General features: G+C 37.9%; 1 protein-coding gene across 3 annotated transcripts in view; it reads right to left on the bottom strand.

The window, feature by feature from the left end:
* The window catches only part of KIAA0232 (KIAA0232 ortholog), a 45,203-nt gene continuing 25,587 nt past the window's right edge, over positions 1–19,616 (bottom strand). For 2 of the 3 annotated variants that reach the window (XM_031553189.1, XM_010710391.1), the window contains exons 3-6: positions 16,688–16,754; positions 15,316–15,397; positions 10,646–13,943; positions 1–1,404 (exon numbers count right to left, since the gene is read on the bottom strand). In XM_031553189.1, coding sequence (XP_031409049.1) covers positions 1,219–1,404; positions 10,646–13,943; positions 15,316–15,397; positions 16,688–16,754 — 3,633 coding nt within the window. In that variant the 3' untranslated portion in view covers positions 1–1,218. The remainder of the gene's footprint in view (positions 1,405–10,645; positions 13,944–15,315; positions 15,398–16,687; positions 16,755–19,616) is intronic. The other variant, XM_010710392.1, reaches the window with a different exon arrangement.

The following is a 19,616-nucleotide window of genomic DNA, read 5'->3' as shown; positions in this document are numbered from 1 at the left end:
ATTTAAACACTGCTTTCCTCTGATGAAATAAGGCAGTGAAACACTGAGACAATTTATGAGTTCACCAGCAGATGTCAGCAGTAAGACGACACAATTCATTCACAGGAATTAGAGGATTACTCTGCATAAAATTCATATTCACAGTTCTGAGTTACTGCATTTGCTATTAGACAGATAGTATCTCTGCAATTACCATCATGAAAAAAAAAAAAAAACTTGACAAGAGGACAGTAAATAACTTCACTTTCTAAATACCAAGTATTTTTCCAGTATAAGCCCAGGAGGCAAACCCTGTAGGCATGAACCCTTTCACAGCACAAACACATCTCTACAGCTGGGAGCTCATTAAGCAAAGAAGTTTCTGAAGGTAACCTAAACATGGTTTAGTTGGCTGTACTTTAAGGTGCACTCTAAAAATAATTCAGTAATAATTACTGGCCACTGTAATTCCAGACTATTAAAGAACAAGATCTCTGGTAAAAAATTCCTTGCACTGAGCTCTGCAAGCATCAGAGATCCATCAGTTTAGTGTTATTATTTAGACTTCTAGTATTATTTAGCCTTCTTCCCAGAAAAGATAAACTGGCATGTAGCAAAATCCAGAACAAACAAAAAAGCTCTGGATTCTGTTGACAGAATTCCTGGCCTTTGGCCAGCTGTCAGATGTTGCAAATACTTGGGAGGCAACAGAGAGAGCTGGAAACACACCTGCTTTCGCCAGTGAGCTGCTTGCCACCAAAGCTGGGCTTAATGCTCAGCGTGGGACCAAAAAACTCCCAGACTGTCACTGTGAATGGTTGCCAGGAGGCAGATCCCTCTGCTTCCCAGCTTGAGAGAAATTCCTCACATTCACCAAATAACTAGCACGTTGTTTATGCAAACCTATAAAAGGCAGTTATGCTTTTACATTCCGGTGAAAATTAGTTGCCTACACGTTGTACACATTGAAACATTCAAAAAATGTCATGAAGTATTTTCAGAGTCAGAGGTTAACACATTCTGCGTAAAGTCAAATTCTGGAATTAAGTGAGTCACAAAATACTATTTTGAAAGCTCTTTCACTTAAGAACTAGTTAGAAGCATGCTGGAGGTTTAACTGCAGATCAAACTCAGGAATCCCAGCTCTCCCTCAGATAATTTATTATAAAAATGCACTTCCTTTTTTTGTGTTTGTTTCTGTTTACATACAAGTGGTAGTACTAACTCATCTGGAACAATTCAAATCCACAACAAAGACCACTTAATTCTAGCACAGGTGCAACAGTGAGTTAGTTCAGGCATGCACGGTTTCTTACCTTCACACTGTGACACAGGAAAAAGGGGAGAATAGAGCGCCTTTTCCCACCAGCACCGCTTTTCCTGGCTGCCACTCATTCTCTGCAGATCAGTATTCAATACAGAAAGCTGTTTAGACAATAATCATGCTTCATTATGCCATAAATAACATACTTACATGAAAAGGAGGAAAGTGATGTGACAGTCAATTTGCTAGGTCGCATAGGTCACACTGTTCAATTTCTAACACTAATGGGAAAGGACTGTCAAACTACAGCCATTACCTGAACTGCTACAGCCAGTACAAACCCATTCAGAGGCTCCTACGTCACAGATTTAGAGCTGTACCAACCCAGAACAAGACCACGAATTCCAGCTTCACACTTCATAATCTCAGTGAGAACACACAGATATCCAAGAGATGAAAAATAAAACAATCTTAGCCAACACGATAAATCATTCAGTGTAAAACAAAACAGAAGAAAGTAAACAAAAACCAGCAAAATTGAAGGTCTGTATTCTGGAAGGGTGAATAAGCAGTAGTATCACTATAAAAGCAATAAGAGAATTAACGTCAGCATGAGGAAAAACTAGTTACAGGAGTTACTAATAAATTAGTTCATGCTAAAAATATTAACTAAAAATGCATAAATACTCTCCCCCACAACATACTGCAGTGTTAACTGAAGTTCACAGGGTCTTTTCTTTGTGAAATACTGAAGGCTTAGTACGCGGGTACTTCCCTAGACTTATGACTTCATCTATGGTAGCTCCATTCCTCCTTATAAAGATGCCAGCTCGTAGCATCCCCTACAGATATTAGGTGGAATTCATACATATGGTAGCAATATTGCTACCAGCTTCTATGAAGTGCTAACAAATGAGTTTCAATGCTGAATATCTATCCAGTTCCCTCCTCTGTAACTCTGAGAACATCTAAGCATGGAAAATTATGGAGCCTCTTTTTCATAGAATCACAGATTCACTGAGGTTGGAAAAGAGATCCAAGATCATTGTCTACCTACGACCAATATTTCCTTACTTTTTGTTCCTCTTTAATCTACTGCAGAATTATGAAGCCATAGAACCTGAACTTACAAATTGCTATTTCTCAAAAAATGGAAGCCTTTCTCAAAGCAACTCAGGAGTGCCATAATGACAGCATCTTCCAGATGAAACTCTTTTCCCCATGAAACTCTCCTGCAACAGATACTGAAATGATCATGCTTTTTCCTATCACAACACTCCCCTTTCAAAGTAAACCTCCAAAAGCAAGAACTCCAACTCTAAAAAAAGGATTTCTGAGGAAATAAAGCCATAGTAAAAAATAAAATAAAATAAAATAAAATAAAATAAAGCCAAAGAAGCCCAAGGGCTTTTGAAGCAGAATTTAACAGAAAATACACACAGGTAGAAATAAACGGAATCAGAAAAAGAAAATCATCACTCTGCTGCTGACTACAGACAGAGGTATCTAAACTCCACCAGCACTACGCTTTATTAACTTCAGAGCCGCTCATCCTGCTGATGTCACACCTGCACTCCTATCTCCGTGTGATGTGCTGGGTGAAGCACAGCAGGTTACAAACAAAGCCAGCTTGAGGCTGGCAGGGTTTAATGAGCGACGGCTTCCTTGCTTCCTGGGCTGAGCCACCATCAGAGCCGACATGTCTGCGTCAGGAAGACAGCTCAGTGACTGTTGCTGGCCAGCTCTGCTCCCCATCCTGCCAGCCTTCCCCAGTATCGCAAGTGCGAGAGGAAAGAGGGAAGAGAAGCAGCCCAGCAGGGCAACAGCTTAAGCTCTGACCTGGTGCTCCTGGCCCTGCGATGATCCTCATGGAATGACATACTTCTAAACCAGCTTTAAGGTCTGATGTCTAAAACTAAGGGATATTTGTTGAAAGATCTGCTACCAATACTAAATCCAGCCAGGGTTTGTCTTCAGGAGAGGATGGGGGGCAGAAGCTGCTGTCCATACATTCACTGAAGAAAACCATTTCTTCCTTTAATTGTTTAGATGTTTAATACAATTGCAGTTTGTCAGTAAATAAAAAAAACAATTTAGTATTTTTCTTTTAAAACTGCATTTTCAGCTTATACCTCCCCTTTCTTGTACACACACTTCCAGTGTTTTATGAAAACTTGTTTTAAATTTTCCAGTCGCACATCTGAACAGCTGTTATTCTCAAACTGTACTAGCATTAGACATTGCAAGGGACAGATTTCCTCTCTAAAATCATTCATATTATTTTACTTTTCTCTTAAACAGAGCTCAAAGCTAACAAGGCAAAACCATGTGCAACGCCTGCTTCTCTCCCAGCCTTGCTGCAGGTCTGGGAGAAGACTGATAGTTTCTTTTTATGGAGAATCACTTGAGGACTTCAGAATCCACAAAATGACTACAACGTTGCTGTTGTGCAAGGTTCACCTGTCGCCAGATCCTGGCCAAGTCAGTCAGAATTTTCTACTAATTTCAGTAACTAGGGTCAGAATTGCAGTTACATATAAAAACTAAAACTTCAATTATTTTCTGTGTTTCCGTTTCTGTCCCTCATTCGCTTCTCCGTACAACAGCGGAATAAAATCCTGTTAATGTTTGCTATTGTTTGCATAATAGCATGAAAGAAGAATAAAACAGCTCCAAAACTTTAACCAGCATTTATATACCCTTCCTTGGCAACCTGCTGACATTTGCTCCTTCCAACATCATTTTATGTCTGTCTGAAATAAAACTTCTGAGGAAGTTCACACAGCAGCAGGGCTATCCACTTAAGTCTTTCATCTAAAATTTCAAATGAAACCTCTGGTTTCTGGAACATCAGTACAAATACTTTCTCTAGAAATAAAAATATTCTTTTTTTTTCCTTCTAAAAATTCTCAAGCTGTTTCAAAGATCTAATTACAGTGAAACAACTCTGCAGTTCAACCAATGCAGCAAACATGGAAGATTTTGCGAATGTAAATAGATAATGGCCACTTTGCAGAGCTAGCATCATGATGCAAGTGCAATCTAGTGTTTTGCTAAGGGTACAAGTGAGCAAAAGAGAAAATGGTAAAAAGACTGTTTCCTGCCCCATCAATGCCATTTTCTTCAGCAGATGAGGTATTCCTCACCTCTCCCATTCACATATCTATTTGAAATAAGGCAGCTACGGAAGATTACTGTTCTACACAGCTTTACTGTATGGCTGCTCTCCTTCCAAAACTGCCATGGAGAGTAATTAATGATCGTCCAGCAATAAACCTGCTTCTGTCACGTCTGAAATACAAGGTTTCATTACACAAGTGATAAACTATAAAGGCAGATGGAAAAGCCAAGTAACAAAATGTAGGAGAGACTCTGGGGAATGTGGCATAGATTTCTTCCTCCCTTTTATGCATATAGAAGTTATAAAATGGAAATTCCTGCTGACAATTTAAAAGACAACCACTAAGCCAAAAATAGTTGTTTTGGATTCCCCCCCCAAAAAAAAACAACAAAAGAACAACCATCTCAGAGCTGGGGTTTACAGTTTAAAGGGCCATCTAGCTCAAGTCTTTGAAACAAAGGCAAGCTGCCTTGTCTTACTCTTCAATGGTACTTCAAATCTCAGAGCTTTTTAAAAGAGAAAGCTTTGCTAATCACTTTGTCCATCACATCACCTTCTTCCCCCCCATCCTTTTTGTTCCCCTATACATGCAATAAGCATTTTCAGTCCCTTCTATCTTTGCTTTATGCAACTGTAACAACTGTCAAAATTCTCTCCTTTACCTCAACAGATATTTTTCTCCTACAGTGCCAACTCTGTACATGAAGTTGCTTTCTCCATCTCTTCTATTTACAGATGTGAGAAACAGCATATATAGCAGCTTTCCAGATCAAATAGTAAGACTGAGACCAAGATGAGATGGAACACACTTGGTTTTTGTCTGTTAAAACTTTGACCTTTCCAAGCACTGTGTATATTTAGTTTTGTTAATTATTTCCATATTTCTGGTTAAAGGTTGCAATTGAAGTTAGTAGAACACTGATTCTAACCACAAATCTAACAGTGTTCAGCTCCATGTAAATAAAATATTTTGCCCAAGTACAGAAATATTACTGCCAATTATCTGAAATTCTTTTTAATAGGCCACTGTAAGACCACTGTAGAAGAAGGAAAAATACAGGTAGCTAAGACTTCTTTGACTACATTTTTTTTTACGAATACAGATGGAAAATCACACAGATATAATTTAACCTGCTGTTACAAAAATCAACACAAACACTGTATGTGTTTTTGCATTCTTCCCAGCAGTTTTATCCATCTACTTTCCACAATTTTTTTTTTTAATTTATCAGTGCAAAAACATGACTCGCAAATTTAATTTATCCAATTCTCTGCCTCTCTCTTCAAGACCTCTAGGCAATGAAGATTTGCAAACCATGATGTCTAAGCTCACGAAATGTCTCAAACACAGGGCATTTTCATATACATAAATATATACAACATGAAACAAGTGAGCTGACAAACACAAATAATTTAGAAGTCACAGCAGCAATGAACCTATGGAGTCCCATTCCAAAAGATGAGATTCAAATTATACTTCATCAGCTACTCTTGGAACATACATCTGGCTGTAGTAGTTACAAAGGAAGCCAAGTCTAAGCTGTATATTCTTAAAGCCTGTCAGTCACCTCATTTTGAAGTATCACTGAAAACACACCTGTAAGGGAACTCACGAGGTCATCATCTCTAGTTTTGCAGAGCCAGAATCAACTACAGTGCACTACTCTTAACAGACATTTGCCTACACTCCAAGTCTCTTCAAGACAGTATTTCTATTGCTTCCCTAAAGTAATTAAACCTTAGAGAAAGCTCATTTCCTTGTTAGAATTCTTTTCCTGCAATCTCCCCCTTGCTGTAAGGCCATCACATCCACTTCCTTTGTGTACAGCAGAGTTTACAGAACAAACACAACTCTTTCCTTATCTTCTGTCACTGCATTCTTCTTCAAGTTTCTGTTTTTTTGAGATGAAACCTCCTCAGTTCCACCACTCTATTTTCACAATAGTGATCTTTGGGCTGCACTTTTCAAGTCACCTTCTTTCAAGAAAGATGACCAGCACCAGGCACAGTGCTCCAGCTTGCCAGTTCCAGCTGCAGAGCAGCAATTACTTCCCCTCCTACAGAAGGAGGCTCTTACTTACAAGTGTTGTCTTCTGCAAAATGTGGCATTGCCAATTTATGCTCAGCTTCTATCTACTTGAAGGTGCTTTTCTGTTTAGTAAGATTTCCTTGTCAGTCACTCCTCACATGGTGCTTGTGAAAAAATTATTTTTCTTCAAAAGTTTGTATTTGTTGGTGCTGGATTGCATTTTATTTCTCTCATTCAACAATCTTTTGATTCCAATCCTGCTTTCTGGTGTAACTGCAGTTTGAATCATTAGAGATTTTCAGAAGCATATTTTCTACGCCCCAGACCACAAAATTAACAATCTCCCTCGCCAGTTGGAAATACCTTCAGTGTAACAGAAAGCCTTTAAAAGATGAAAACATGCTTGACTTTCATGTATTTTCTGCCTTCTGTGTGTTCTCAAGTAAGTATTCTTCTAGACTATCTTTAAATTAGCTACTTCTCCTCTTAGTATTCAGGCTAGGACAAGCTGAAACAATGTAATTTATTTGTATTTTTCCTTCCCTTAGTAAATTCACCAACAATTCAAACCATGGATGACACAAATACATTAAACAGGACCTCTCTGACATTACCTTCTCATAGTTTCCTGTACTTGTATACAGTGCCTCTCAGAAAAATCCCTCTTTGGTTATTTTTCCTGTTTCTGATTTACTCGTAGAACTTTCAGATAGAGCAAACCTTTACCCTACTGGCTTTCTATCTTCTTTTTTTACCTCAGAACTTTTATACAGACATTTTCAGCTCCACCTTTTCCCTCTACTACAAGACAATTTCATCTTTCAAAATCTCAAAAAATTACGTCTTATTAATTAGAAAGTTAGAGCTTAGAGTTGTCATCATCTGCCCCAATTAGCACATATCAAGAACTACCAGGACCAGCCCTTCTCAGGTAGCCTCACAATGACTAACCCTTTTAAAATGAAATACCTTGCTTTGTACATGGATGACAGTATGTTCTTGAATGGATTTTTTCCTCCACTTAATTCTCCTGGTTTTAAGGCATAAAACAGACCTTCTTTATTTTCTCTCTCTTACAACTACCTTGAGGCAACTGCAGGTTGTCCATACACTATTAACCTCAGAATCAATGTAAGTCACCCCTCCTCCTTTTCTCTTTTGCCAGTCCTTCCTAAGGAAGTTAAATACGAGTGTCCGACATTACTCCAGTCAAAAAGTAGCTCACACATCTCAGAGGCCAACTAAGTCACGAGATCCACGAGCACTGACATGATTTTGCTAATCAAATTCCCTCACCCCACGGGCACCTGTTAGCAAGTTTAGACCTCAGAAGTATAGTTACCATCCCAACAGAACCCACAAGTTCATTATGAGTATGATAAGCATTCTTAGGGCTCACCTACTAAATCAGAGCCCATGTAACATGTACTGATACGAGTTTCAGTGTTATTAAAGTCAGGCACCATTAACAGGGCATACTTACCCATAACTCCACAGCTAAATGGTAAGAGCATTTATCCGAAAGAACATGGACTGTACCTGTGTCTTCTTTTTTTTTTTTTAATTAAATCTTAAGACTAGATATGTAATTCAATTTTAAAGAACTTCAGTGTGAGCTATTGGCACACTCCTGCTGTAAAACATGCTATAATCCTGAATGGAGTGCTAAATAAAGTAAGAGGGAGGAAACTCAGCCAGATTCTTTTACATTCTTGTAAATAGGAGGTATTGAAAGACGTGTTTACACATGTACATAATACAGGTTTATGTGATGCAAAACCAATTCATCCACCATTACATCATGATCTACATTAGTATTTTCAAGTTCATTACTTAGGCAAAACACTGGAGATACTCGTATCTCAGAATACAACTCAAACATTGTTAGATAACAATGAGTTAAACAACACATTTAAATTTTATCATAAGTCAATAAAGTCTCATTTAAAAAATCCTTTAGAAATACTGACTGCTGCTAAGCATACACTCCCCTGCATATGTGTGGGGTGTCAAGAAGGAATGTCTCTCCTAAATGATTTTAGTTATACATTTTTTTTTATATTGATTTTAACACTGATGAAAATACTACTACTCCTAACAAGAAACAAGTTCAAACAGTCTAACTGTATGACACTTGCACCCTTGCACACAAAATAATCATCATCTTTACTAAAGCTTGCTGCATAACCAATATATTAGAATCTGTTGTCTTACTGCTTGAAAACTTTTACATATAGACTTAACTCCAATAAATTTAAATGTGCTCTGAAGTTAAAAAGCCAATTACCATCAGATGCATTAACTGCTCTTAGACAAGCCCAGAATGCGTGTGCATTCTCTTGAGACACACTATATTTAGGAAGGCTAGCTGACCCAATCTTTCTGAGTTTAAGTTGTAATCAGGCTCGAGTCTCCTAGGAAGAGCTTAATTTCAAACCAAATTGGAGTCTAGACTGCCAAAAGTACATGACCTGAGAATGGGAAGCAGTTAGCTTTACTCTTGTGACAGAGAGTATAAGGAAAATAGAATACTAGAAATTTCTGAGCAGTAATTGGTACCAGTGCTTTTTTCAAGGCTTGTAGCTATCATAAACTTTGAAACTACTATAAATTTATAGCAGGCACATACTACTTTCTTGTATGGGTAAGTCACTGAAAAGAGCAAATCATCCTCATGGAGCGCTGAACTTCAAGAAAAGAGATCTGTAAAGGGGCTGGAAGGAAATTCTCTCTCCTGCTATCACCATTTATTCATTTATTACGTTCTACCCTATGATAAAGCTAGACAGAATCTGTTATGCCTGGTTAAAGGTAATTTCCAGAATCTCCTCTGACTTACAGCCTTGGTCTATTCATTTTATTGGTGACTTTAATCACAAGGCCTGGCACAAACAGAAAATCCCCAGACTCTGGAGAAGCAGGAAGCCACAATTATTTGATTCTGTTGCACAAGCAGCAGACAACAACTTACTGAAGAGAACAGAAGCAGTAATAGTAATTAATTCACAGGGGAATGAGAGGAGCAATAAATGAGGAAGAAAAATAAGGAACTTTTTCATTCAACACAAAATTTTGCTTCAGTTTTATCAAGAAAATGGTTAGCCTCCCCCATATATGATTTAGTGTTTCAAACTTGTAACTAAAGAGTATACAATCAGCACAACACCAGCTGATTAGAGTCGTTCAATTAAAAGCAAAGAATTCCTTCCTAAAGGAGATACTACAACTGCCAGGTATGCAGAGGAAGAAACTGAAAAGACCACCTAAGATTCACCTTGTAACTATCCATGCAATTTCTTTTGCAAATATTGCAGATCAAGGATTTTTTTCCTTCAAGAGCAGAGGGAGCTAACAGCAAGAAAAGCTTGGCTACCTATAGCTGGAAGGATATTTTGCTTTAAATCTTTACTTACCTATGGCTACAATTAACTGAGTGAAAACTCTGAGCTTAACTCATACTGAGGCTTACTTGCAATGCTGCAGTAGCAACGTACATTTTGCATCCGTGTTTTACTTCATTTCATGTCTAATGCTGACAAGAGAACACTTCATCTTCCAGGCATCACCCCTTTTCCAGAAATATTTCTGTGCCTAAGTTGACATGCAATAGTTCAGCTCCACAATCTTCTACTTGGAAACAGTAAAACTCATACTGACATTCATATTGAGAAGACTGACTTCAGATCTTCCTCTTCGTATTTTAAAATAGGCATGAATTAAACCAGTAATATTTCACTACTCAAAATTAATGCACGCTTTAACATATTATATGTAAATCATAAACTAAAAGCTTAATATGAACAGATTCTAAAGTGTACACAATGAGTATACACATGCACGTATTTCCAAAGCTATGCAAGACGACACTAATGCCTGAAAATGGTTAATATTTCACAGAACCATAGAACGATTAAGGTTCAAAAGGACCTCCGGAAGTCATTATGTCCAACCTCCTTGCTCAAGCAGAGTCACCAAGTTTGATCAGGACTGTGTCCAGATAGCTTCCAAGTATCTCTAAGGGAGGAGACTCCACAACTCTTTATGACAACCTGTGCCAGTGCTATGCCACTCTCACAGTAAAAAACAAACAAAGAACAGTTTCCTGATGTTCAGGTAGAACTCTTGTGTTTCTATAGAATATATTTTTCTAGAGAGCTATACAACTACAATCATTTAAATGGAACTGTCACATGACAAATTGCTGGTTACCAGCTGTTAGCTGCAAATTCCATACTTTTGCACATCCACGTACCTCTTCAAGCTCTCCTGAAGAAACAGGATTATCTTCATAAGTGGGGAAATGGCATCCTGCTTTACAACTGCAAAACCTGCTAGTCTCCTCTCGCGGCTCCACTATTCTGCAGTTTACTTTAGAGCTCTCCATTACCCTCCCATCTAGGGATTCTTTCATACTGCATTCTAAACATGGATCTTGGTTTCCTACTGGTAACATCCCAGCAGACTCTTCTTGGGAATCAAGTGATGTTTGTGCACTCTTCTCCATTCCAGACTTTTTTAATCTGGGAAGAAATTTTCCAGATTCGAGCTCTGATTTTCCATAATAATGCCCTTCTTTTTCTGCATCTTCTTCCAGAGGTTTGAGATCTGCTTGTGGATCCTCAAACACATCTACTTGAGAAGGGACAGCAATACTTCCCTCATCTTTTTCTGACTCAAATTCCGACTCACTTCCACCACCTGGAGAAAGTTCAGATGCAGAAATTGGGCGAAAGTGAGTCCTTGGAGAAATCCTTATAGCCCTGTATTGCGTTCGATCAACACCACATATCCTGGGATGTAAAACCTCACTGTCTGAATCAGAGCACAAAATTGACTTAGGTTTAAAGCTAGGGCTGAAAGATGCAATTCCTTCTGGCTCAAATGAGCACTCTACATGAAGAACTTGAGAAAATGGATTGTTCAGGTCAAAGGAAGAGAATGAGTATTCAAGCCCTGGTTCTTCAACTTGAAAGTTACCACAAGCTCCCAGTAAGTCTTCATGGAAGATAAAAGAAAAACCCTTATTTAATCCATTATCTCCACTCTTTGATTGATCGCTCTGTTCAAATGACACAAATGGCCTCCATAACTGCCTATGACCAGGGGCAAAGCTATTACCTGGAGTCATAAAAACATCTGTACCAGCAATTGTCACTACATCAGAAGCTGCACATTGCAATAAGCTCCCTTTTGAGTGACTAGGTGGCACCACTGCCCATTCTCCATCACTGTTAAATGTTTTCAGCTCCCCATACACACCACCAAGTATAAATGAGTTTTCTTTATCTTGGTTAACATCCCAAGGTTTTGATGGTGTAGTGTAGTCACCACCATCTACTTTTGATAAATCATTTGAGACAAACGCTCTCTTCTCTAAATTCTCTTTTTGACCTTCCCAAAGGTGATACTCTGATCTCTGCACTGCTTTATTGGGCTCCTGGAGGGTTTCAACTTTTGCTTCTGTATCCAAACAGCAGCAATAGTTATTTACATCAGGTGAAAACAATTCATCTTCTATTCCTTCTATTTCTAACATTGCTGCAGAATTTCTGTCTGTCATATTTGTCCAAATATCTTTAATAACCCCTGAGCTGTAGCCATCTCCATGTGGACTGCTTGCACTACACCCCTGTGTAGTTTCAAAGTCTTTACTTTCTGCTTTTTGTTCTAGCTGAATACCACAGACAGATTCTAGCTTAGATTTTTTTTTGAAAATCAAAGCGGGCATTTCTCCTAAAGTTCTAGCTTGTTGCTGGCAGGTTTCTTCTGGCAAAAAGTCTAGAATTTCTTCATCTACATAACCTGAAGACACTCTAGGAACTACATAATTAATATCTTCTGCATTAAATTGCGTGGATTCTTCATATGGAATATTTAAAGTCTCATTGTCTGAACGTGTTTCTTCTGAGTGTGACCATGGACTACAAGTTCTTGTTGAAAGATTGGAACAGTGTTCATTTTCATCGAAGGCACTATTTTTGGTCCATATTAGCAACCTAGACTGTGTTTTCCCAAGAATATTAGCAGTGCTACTAGAATCTGCATTTTCATTTCCCAAGTTGAGTGTTTCAAAAGAAAACGGTAAAACAGAGTTACTGCATTGCACTTCAAACACTGAAAAACAAGAGTTTATACCAGACCCTTCATTAATATCTGAAAAGAGCTCTTGATTGCCAGCAAGCATATGTGAATTAAGCATTGTGCTGTCTAAGATGGGGGAGAATCTGATAGGAGAATCTCCTCCAAAACTTTCTCCATCTGCATCGCCAGAACTAGAAGATGAACAGCACTCCCAAAATTGAGCTAAATTACTAAGGTCTTGCAAGAACCACCCTTCAGCACCAACAGAGCTGGTTGAATCTGTCCATATTGCACTTTCCCCTTGCAACTCCATTCCATCTAACACTATGCAACATTCTGCCTCAAAATCATTTTTTTCTTTACTCTTCTGTCGAATCATATTTAAAATCCGACTCTCCCCTTGCATCGCATCTGAGGCACCAGGATCCAACATGGATTGATCAATATCCACTTCATAGAAGTGTGTTAGTTCTGACAGATGAACATCATCTAAATATTTGTCGTCCTCTGGTTGAGAACAAACTGAGGTCCCAGCGAGGTCAATATCCTCATTTAGAACTGCAGGCATTTCTACAAAGTGACCATCGATGAAAGTACCTGCTGCGAGGTATGTTTTATGAACATTATTGTTGCTAATACAAAGACCATGCACTGATTCAGACAACTCTTCTACAGCCTCTGATGTTATGCCACATATATCTTCTCTGTTGCGGTACGTAGTCTCCAGCTTGCTTTTTCTGCTAAGAGGAACAAAGTACTCTGTAATGGGCTCAGTATACCACAAGGGTTCTTCTTTATATTCCTTTTCATTTCTGCTGTCTATGTACAAATCTTTTCCATCATTACCGCCAGCTTCTTTTCTTCCAATTTCTTTTAATGGCCTTTTACCTCTTTTGCACAGCTGTTTGATGGACCCGCTGCTGCTGCTGCTACTGCTTCCACTGTGGACTTTCCTATCGGCCTTTTCACCAGATTTCACTGCAAGCCTGCTTTGCCCATTACGCCCTTTTTTATTTCGCACCTCTCTTGTTTTGTGTCTTACTTTAATGCATTTCACCGATGCCTTGTATTCACCTTGATTACCACTAGAACTTGAGCCAGCCTCACTGGATCCAGATGACCAGGAGCGAGGACGCATCTTTCCCTCAGACTTATGTCGGACTTGTTTTTTATACAAAACAGGCTTATCTTCAACAGCGTTGTTACTAAACTTGTTTTCTTTCTCATTTTTACTTTTCTTCTGCTGGGTTCTTTCGTGTACAGCGGCAGGTACTTTATTACTTCTGTCTTTAGTTACTTCACTTTCACTATTGCAGTCCTTTGGAGAAGATGTATCTGTGCTAGTTGGTGGAGCAGTGGATGAAGATGAGGAGCTAGAGTAAGAGCATACTTTGGATTTATTCCATACGGTCATAATTTCCTGCAGGCAAACTGGCTTTTCAGAAAGAGGAGGAAATGCTTCATAGTACCTAAAAGTAACATAAAAAGGTGACATTTGTATCTTAGAACTTCTGACAGGCATTAAAATTAGAAAGCATTACTAAAAACGCATCAAAACACTGCCTATCTACTTGTCAAAAAAAGCCTAGTTTGTTCTATTTATACACACACCATTCACTGCCCTGCTTATCTGAATGATAACAAAAGGGAGATTAAGATAAGCTTATATTTATATACTCATGCATGTTTTAAAAGATACTACAAAGTAAAGCTCCTATTTTTAGAAAGTAGTAAACTTCACTGTAGATAGAAATTGTCATTGCTTAAAATAGTGAAGGCCTGATCCCAAATTTATTAGATATTGAAGCTATTTAATAGCTATCTTAAAAGTGTTCAACTTAAAAATACAAATGAGGAAGTCCTCATTTTCAGTCAATTCAGTTCTGAATTTCAGTTGTCCACTGTTAACTCTACACTGTAAAACACGGAGTGTTAACTTCTACATAGTTTGTTCTTCCACTTATAAAAAACGTCGCCAAAAAAAAAATCGAACATCAACATGCAAAGGAAACCAACATGTCCCAACTTCTAGAAGAATAAAATTAAAAAAAAGCCTTAGCTACTGAAACTAAGAAAAAAAAAAAAAAAAAAAAAAAGAAGGTATTGCCTTACAGTAGTATAACGTGTACCAGCTCTGTCCAACAAGGACAAGATTGAAGCAGCCTATGTTTGACAATAAATACATTTATGCAGATTCTCATGTACGCTCCAATGAAAACCTTTTCAAAAACATACAAAAGTCAGTTAAGTTAAATGTGAGTTAACAGAATCAGCTTCCTGAAGAAGTATTGTTCATTTAGCAATATTTCCATAGACTTTTGCAAGCATGGCTAAGAAGATGGAGAAAGCAGTATCTCCAAGAAAAATCAACCACAAAGATCCTGGATACTCCAGTAACTGGGTACTTGCTATCCAATAGGTCACTTTGGTTATGAAGAGATTAAGGATTATGAAGAGTTTCAGTTTTCCATTTCTGCAACAGAAGTTCAGAAGATGGAAAACTCATTCTCTTCTTGCAATTTGTCAATCCAGGCTGTTTTAAGGGCTTTTAATTCTTCTAGCTGACTTGGTTTCAAGGAGACTAAAATACAGTATTGGTCTGAGTTCAGCTTATAGTCAAAAGCAGGAAAAAGAAAGCAATCAGGACTTGCTTATACTTTATCTAAGATGAACAAAAGAAGATGGCAGATAAAAAAACAAAGATTGCGTAATATCCACAAAGCTTCAAATTTACCACTAAAAACTTCATTGTTTTAAAATACGAATATAGAAGGAGAAGAGAGCAGTTATGAGATAGATTAATAAAATATGATTAAGTTAATAGTAATAATAAATGCATACATTTCTACTTGATCCTTTGCTGTGGGAGATAAATCAGCCTCAGGAGACAATGAGCCTTCTAACTTTTTGTGAATCTTCTCCTCTGTTTTGGAAGAAAATTCCAAATGCTTAACAGGAAAGTTCAAAAAGCCAATGCATTTTATACCAGTACTAAACAAAAAGCACCAGGACATACATCTGTAATAGCAGTACGTTTTCATAAAATACTGTAAAGTAACAAAGCAATTTATAGTCTGAGCATTAGGCATACAGAAGATACAAGTTATTACCAAAGATTCAAGATTTCCACCATTGTCTTGCTGGCCTGGCAAATTTCACCAAACTGCTAGCAGTTGCAGGCCATCTTGTGGTTAGCAATGCCCCCATCAGGACATTTCTTAGTGAGATTTTAGTTAGTTCATATTCGAATCCTACCCTCATCATACATTACTACATACAAAAAACAAGCAAACCAAAACCCAACAGTTTAACTGAACATTTTTATGAACAACTGCATGTCACCAAAAGGAAGCATCCTTGCAGTAGTCACTGTGTTTCGGGAGCATATGAAGGCATACTTCCTAAGCAAAAAACTCTGATTTTTAATTCTTTACATTAAAATGTATAAAATATAAATTAAAAAAGACAAAAGAAGCTGTGAAATGCACACAAATGTTACTTATTTTTTTCTGAATAAATGGTCAGCACCATTTTGACTCAGCAAGGAAGCATCACAACACAGTTCTATTCAATACTGAGAGACAAATGATTAGTGTTTAAAAGCAGAAAAATGAATTGAAACAGCTAAAATCATTCTTTAAGCAGACAAATACTTATTCTTTATTGTTCATTTTACTGTAAGGTGTCAGAGGGTGCTGCTGTGTGCCTGAACAAACATTTATATGCAAAGAATTCAAACTGTAGTAATGGCAATTTTATATCATGCCATATGCTTTAGAACATAAAGCCCCCATTACTACTCCCCTAAAGGCCAGGAACTTCAAGCACACCTCCATTACACTTATTTGAATGACTGTCACAGAACAGCTAGCACAGAGTAATTTGAGGCTGATCTATTCCTTGCAAATATCAATATACAAAAGGAACAGAATCAAGCCTGATTTATTTTCATTTCTTTTGACAAGAAAAGAAAACAACGAATATGGAGTATTTACTTAAAAAAAAAGAAGTGTTCTTTTCCCAAGGAAAATGCTATTCACGAATGGCTTATTCTTAGGCAGACAAAGCATACTAGTGTATGATTGTTGGAACTGTTTGCAATTCTTTGAACGAAATTATTGTTTATTTTTAAATTGTGTGGCCTAAATGAAAAATTACATGTACAGTTAATACAACACATATAACCTGTGAAGTTTGAGGGTTTATTTCTTACCTTGCTTACTCTGAAGGTCTTTCAGTTTGGAGCAAAGCTCCTCCACTAAAGTTTCAATCCCAGAGCTCTGCACAATAAACACCACCACAGAAGCAAAAAAAGGAAGAAAAACAGAAAAACAGAACGCTTAGCAAAAAGGATATTCATTTTACATAAAGACAACAAAATACAGTAAACATGCCTTGGCAGCCATTTTCTTTTCACATGGTAACTAAATTATTCCCCATGTTTAAATCCATTCCTCTAAGTAAATTCATTAGAGGTAAATCCCACAAAATGAGAAATTCACACTAAGGTTTCAAGCCACAAGCATTACCCAAGGCTTTCTCACATTTAACTGCATTGTATCACTTGGTTTGGCTGAATGTCTCAGGATAAAATCCAAGAATCAGCCCATCTCTAAGATGCATTTCAGAAAGCTAAGTCTGAGCCCTTTTGCTGCTCACTTTATACCTGTGAGGAAGGGACTGCTGAAGAGGATGAAGAAAATCAGGTGAAGGTGAAAAGTAGAAGAGTACAAAAGGACAGGTGGTATGGAGGATACATGCAACACATATCCCACTGCTATATCAGTTTGCAATGCCTAATTTTATTTTTTTTTTTAAACATCGTGTTGTTTGCTTAGAAGAGCAGAGGGAAAAATAAACAGCTTATTCACCTTCCCTTATAAGCCTCTATTTGCTCCTTTCTTCCTCCGCATAAGCCTTCTTTACACTCAAATTTCCTTTTAAATCCCATTTCAATGTTATTTACACATGCATTTGTTCTGCTTTTTCAATCTGCCTAGACTTGTGAGCAGCTCTAGATCAAACAACAGTACCAGAACAGCAAAATGCTGGAAGATAAACATGCATAAAGCAGAACAGTACGCTGCCAACGTCCCATAGGAGAAAACACCGTGCTGTTCTAACAGAATGAAACTTGGATGCCAGTCAGTGAAATACTGAACACTAACTAACCTGCGGCCTGAAATGACAATTTCTTGTGGAAGAAAAGCTAGGTGAGGTGAGTATTTTGGTACTCAGGGGTCACCTTTGGTGATTGCACTTTTCGTAACTGCAAACACAAGGTTGGAACCACAGCAAAAAGGAGCACCGTGCAACACGTGAGGAAGATGTGGGAAGCCACCTTCACATCACCCTACAGCTGGAAGTGGTAAACACAGAGCACTGGGCAGCTTCTTCTACCCTATGCATAGATTCCATAATAACAGCTCCATCTTTTCCCCAACCCGCTTGGACATTCTGAGACTTGTACAAAGCTCCTGTGGAATTACCTCACCTTCTGAGTTTGACATGTCTTGTGCACTCACACTGAGTGAAAATGCATGCTCTCCAAAGGTAACGTGAATCCCACGTCACGGTAAAGAAATGCATTCAAAGTTTAAGATTTGCTGTGTCACTATGGTGGCAAATTTTGTTTTCCCATAATACAAGAGCTCCTCCTTTCTCCTCTGGCTACTGGCTAGAAATTGCTGAGAAATGTGAACGTATGACATTAAAGCACAAGTAAACCTTATGAAAAAGGAAATACTAAATTATACAGTGAACCAGCTTGTTTAAACCAGTGTCAGAAACATGCCCTTGAAAAATCATATACTGAAACAATGACGTACACACTAACTTCTAAACTTTAATTATTTGCAGTCAAGTGAGAAAGCAATTTTCTGTTCCTATCGGCACTGCTGCACTGAAGTACTAAATATGAAACTTTATGCCACGTAATTAACTGAGGATGACTTAGCAGTACTAAACATCAGAAAGTATCTCCTACATCAATAAATTTACTAACATAAATTATATCATTTAGAAACAACCAAGCAGCACAGTAAAAGGGACAAACCTACATAGCTGTAAGAATTGTCAATTTATACCTTTACCTCTTTTGACCCCCCCTTCCTCCCCGCAAAAGGGCAACAGAGGAGGAGCTGGCCCTGTTTTTGCTTAGCTCTCAGAACTGTCTAACTGAATCGGCACCTGTAGCAAATACTCAAAATCTAAGCAACATAAGTTAAGGAAGTGAATCTGCACAATCACATCAAAACAAAAACAAAAAATCAACCCAGAACAGCAACAAAATGCTCACCATTGCACCGAAGAAGGGAAAACTTTTGGAATCAAACACTTCATTTCCTCCTGTACCATGAAACTAATACTCAAGTCAGCTGACAGGCTGCATGCTGTCCTGCATAGCACTCCCATGTAGCTAGTGCTAGGTTTAAAGGAAAAAAAAAACCACGAACAACTGTGCAGAATGCCAAGTCTCCAGAGACCACTTACTCAACCTCTTACTGCAGTATGTAAAAACAGGCTGCAGGCAATGTAATGAATGCCTCAGCAACTATCTTCTATCTGATAGTGTTCTTATCCGAATATATGATTTATTTACTAAAATTTTTCATTGTTTAGGTCAATGTGCAGCAGTTGCAGCAATCCCACTGCCAGAAAGCAGGATATTCCAGGATATTGGGTGAGCTGCCTCAAGTGCTTTGATCAGGTTCAAATGTAAAGGCAGTCCCCAAATAGTACAAATATCAGAGTACCTTTATAAGTTCTTTCCAATATGGAGGTCTTAGCACTTAATTAGGATTGCTTTTGTAATTCCAACATGAAAGACTTAAATCTTACGATCATCTCTAAGATTATTTAAACTATTGACCCAGATTTCTACTAACCCATTTCTCTCATTCGAATGACAGAAGATAGGGTATCGTTTTTTTAATTCACAATTCCATCTCGCATATCAAATCTTCCTCTACACCAAACACATTTTATTCTGTCCTACTGTTTCCAATATCCTTCAAATTTATTCCTCTGCTTGAACTTACAGCCAGTTCCATCAAAAGTTGTGCTTTTTGGCTTTTCATCAGCTGGCTGAAGCAAGGGAAGGATTACATAAAGGAGAGGTGTTATATTACTGACACAGGAAT

This window comes from Meleagris gallopavo, chromosome 4 (genome assembly GCF_000146605.3).
Source record: "Meleagris gallopavo isolate NT-WF06-2002-E0010 breed Aviagen turkey brand Nicholas breeding stock chromosome 4, Turkey_5.1, whole genome shotgun sequence".
Classification (NCBI taxonomy): Eukaryota; Metazoa; Chordata; class Aves; order Galliformes; family Phasianidae; genus Meleagris; species Meleagris gallopavo.
Note: the sequence above shows the minus strand (reverse complement) of the source record. Positions and strands in the feature narration are given on the sequence as shown.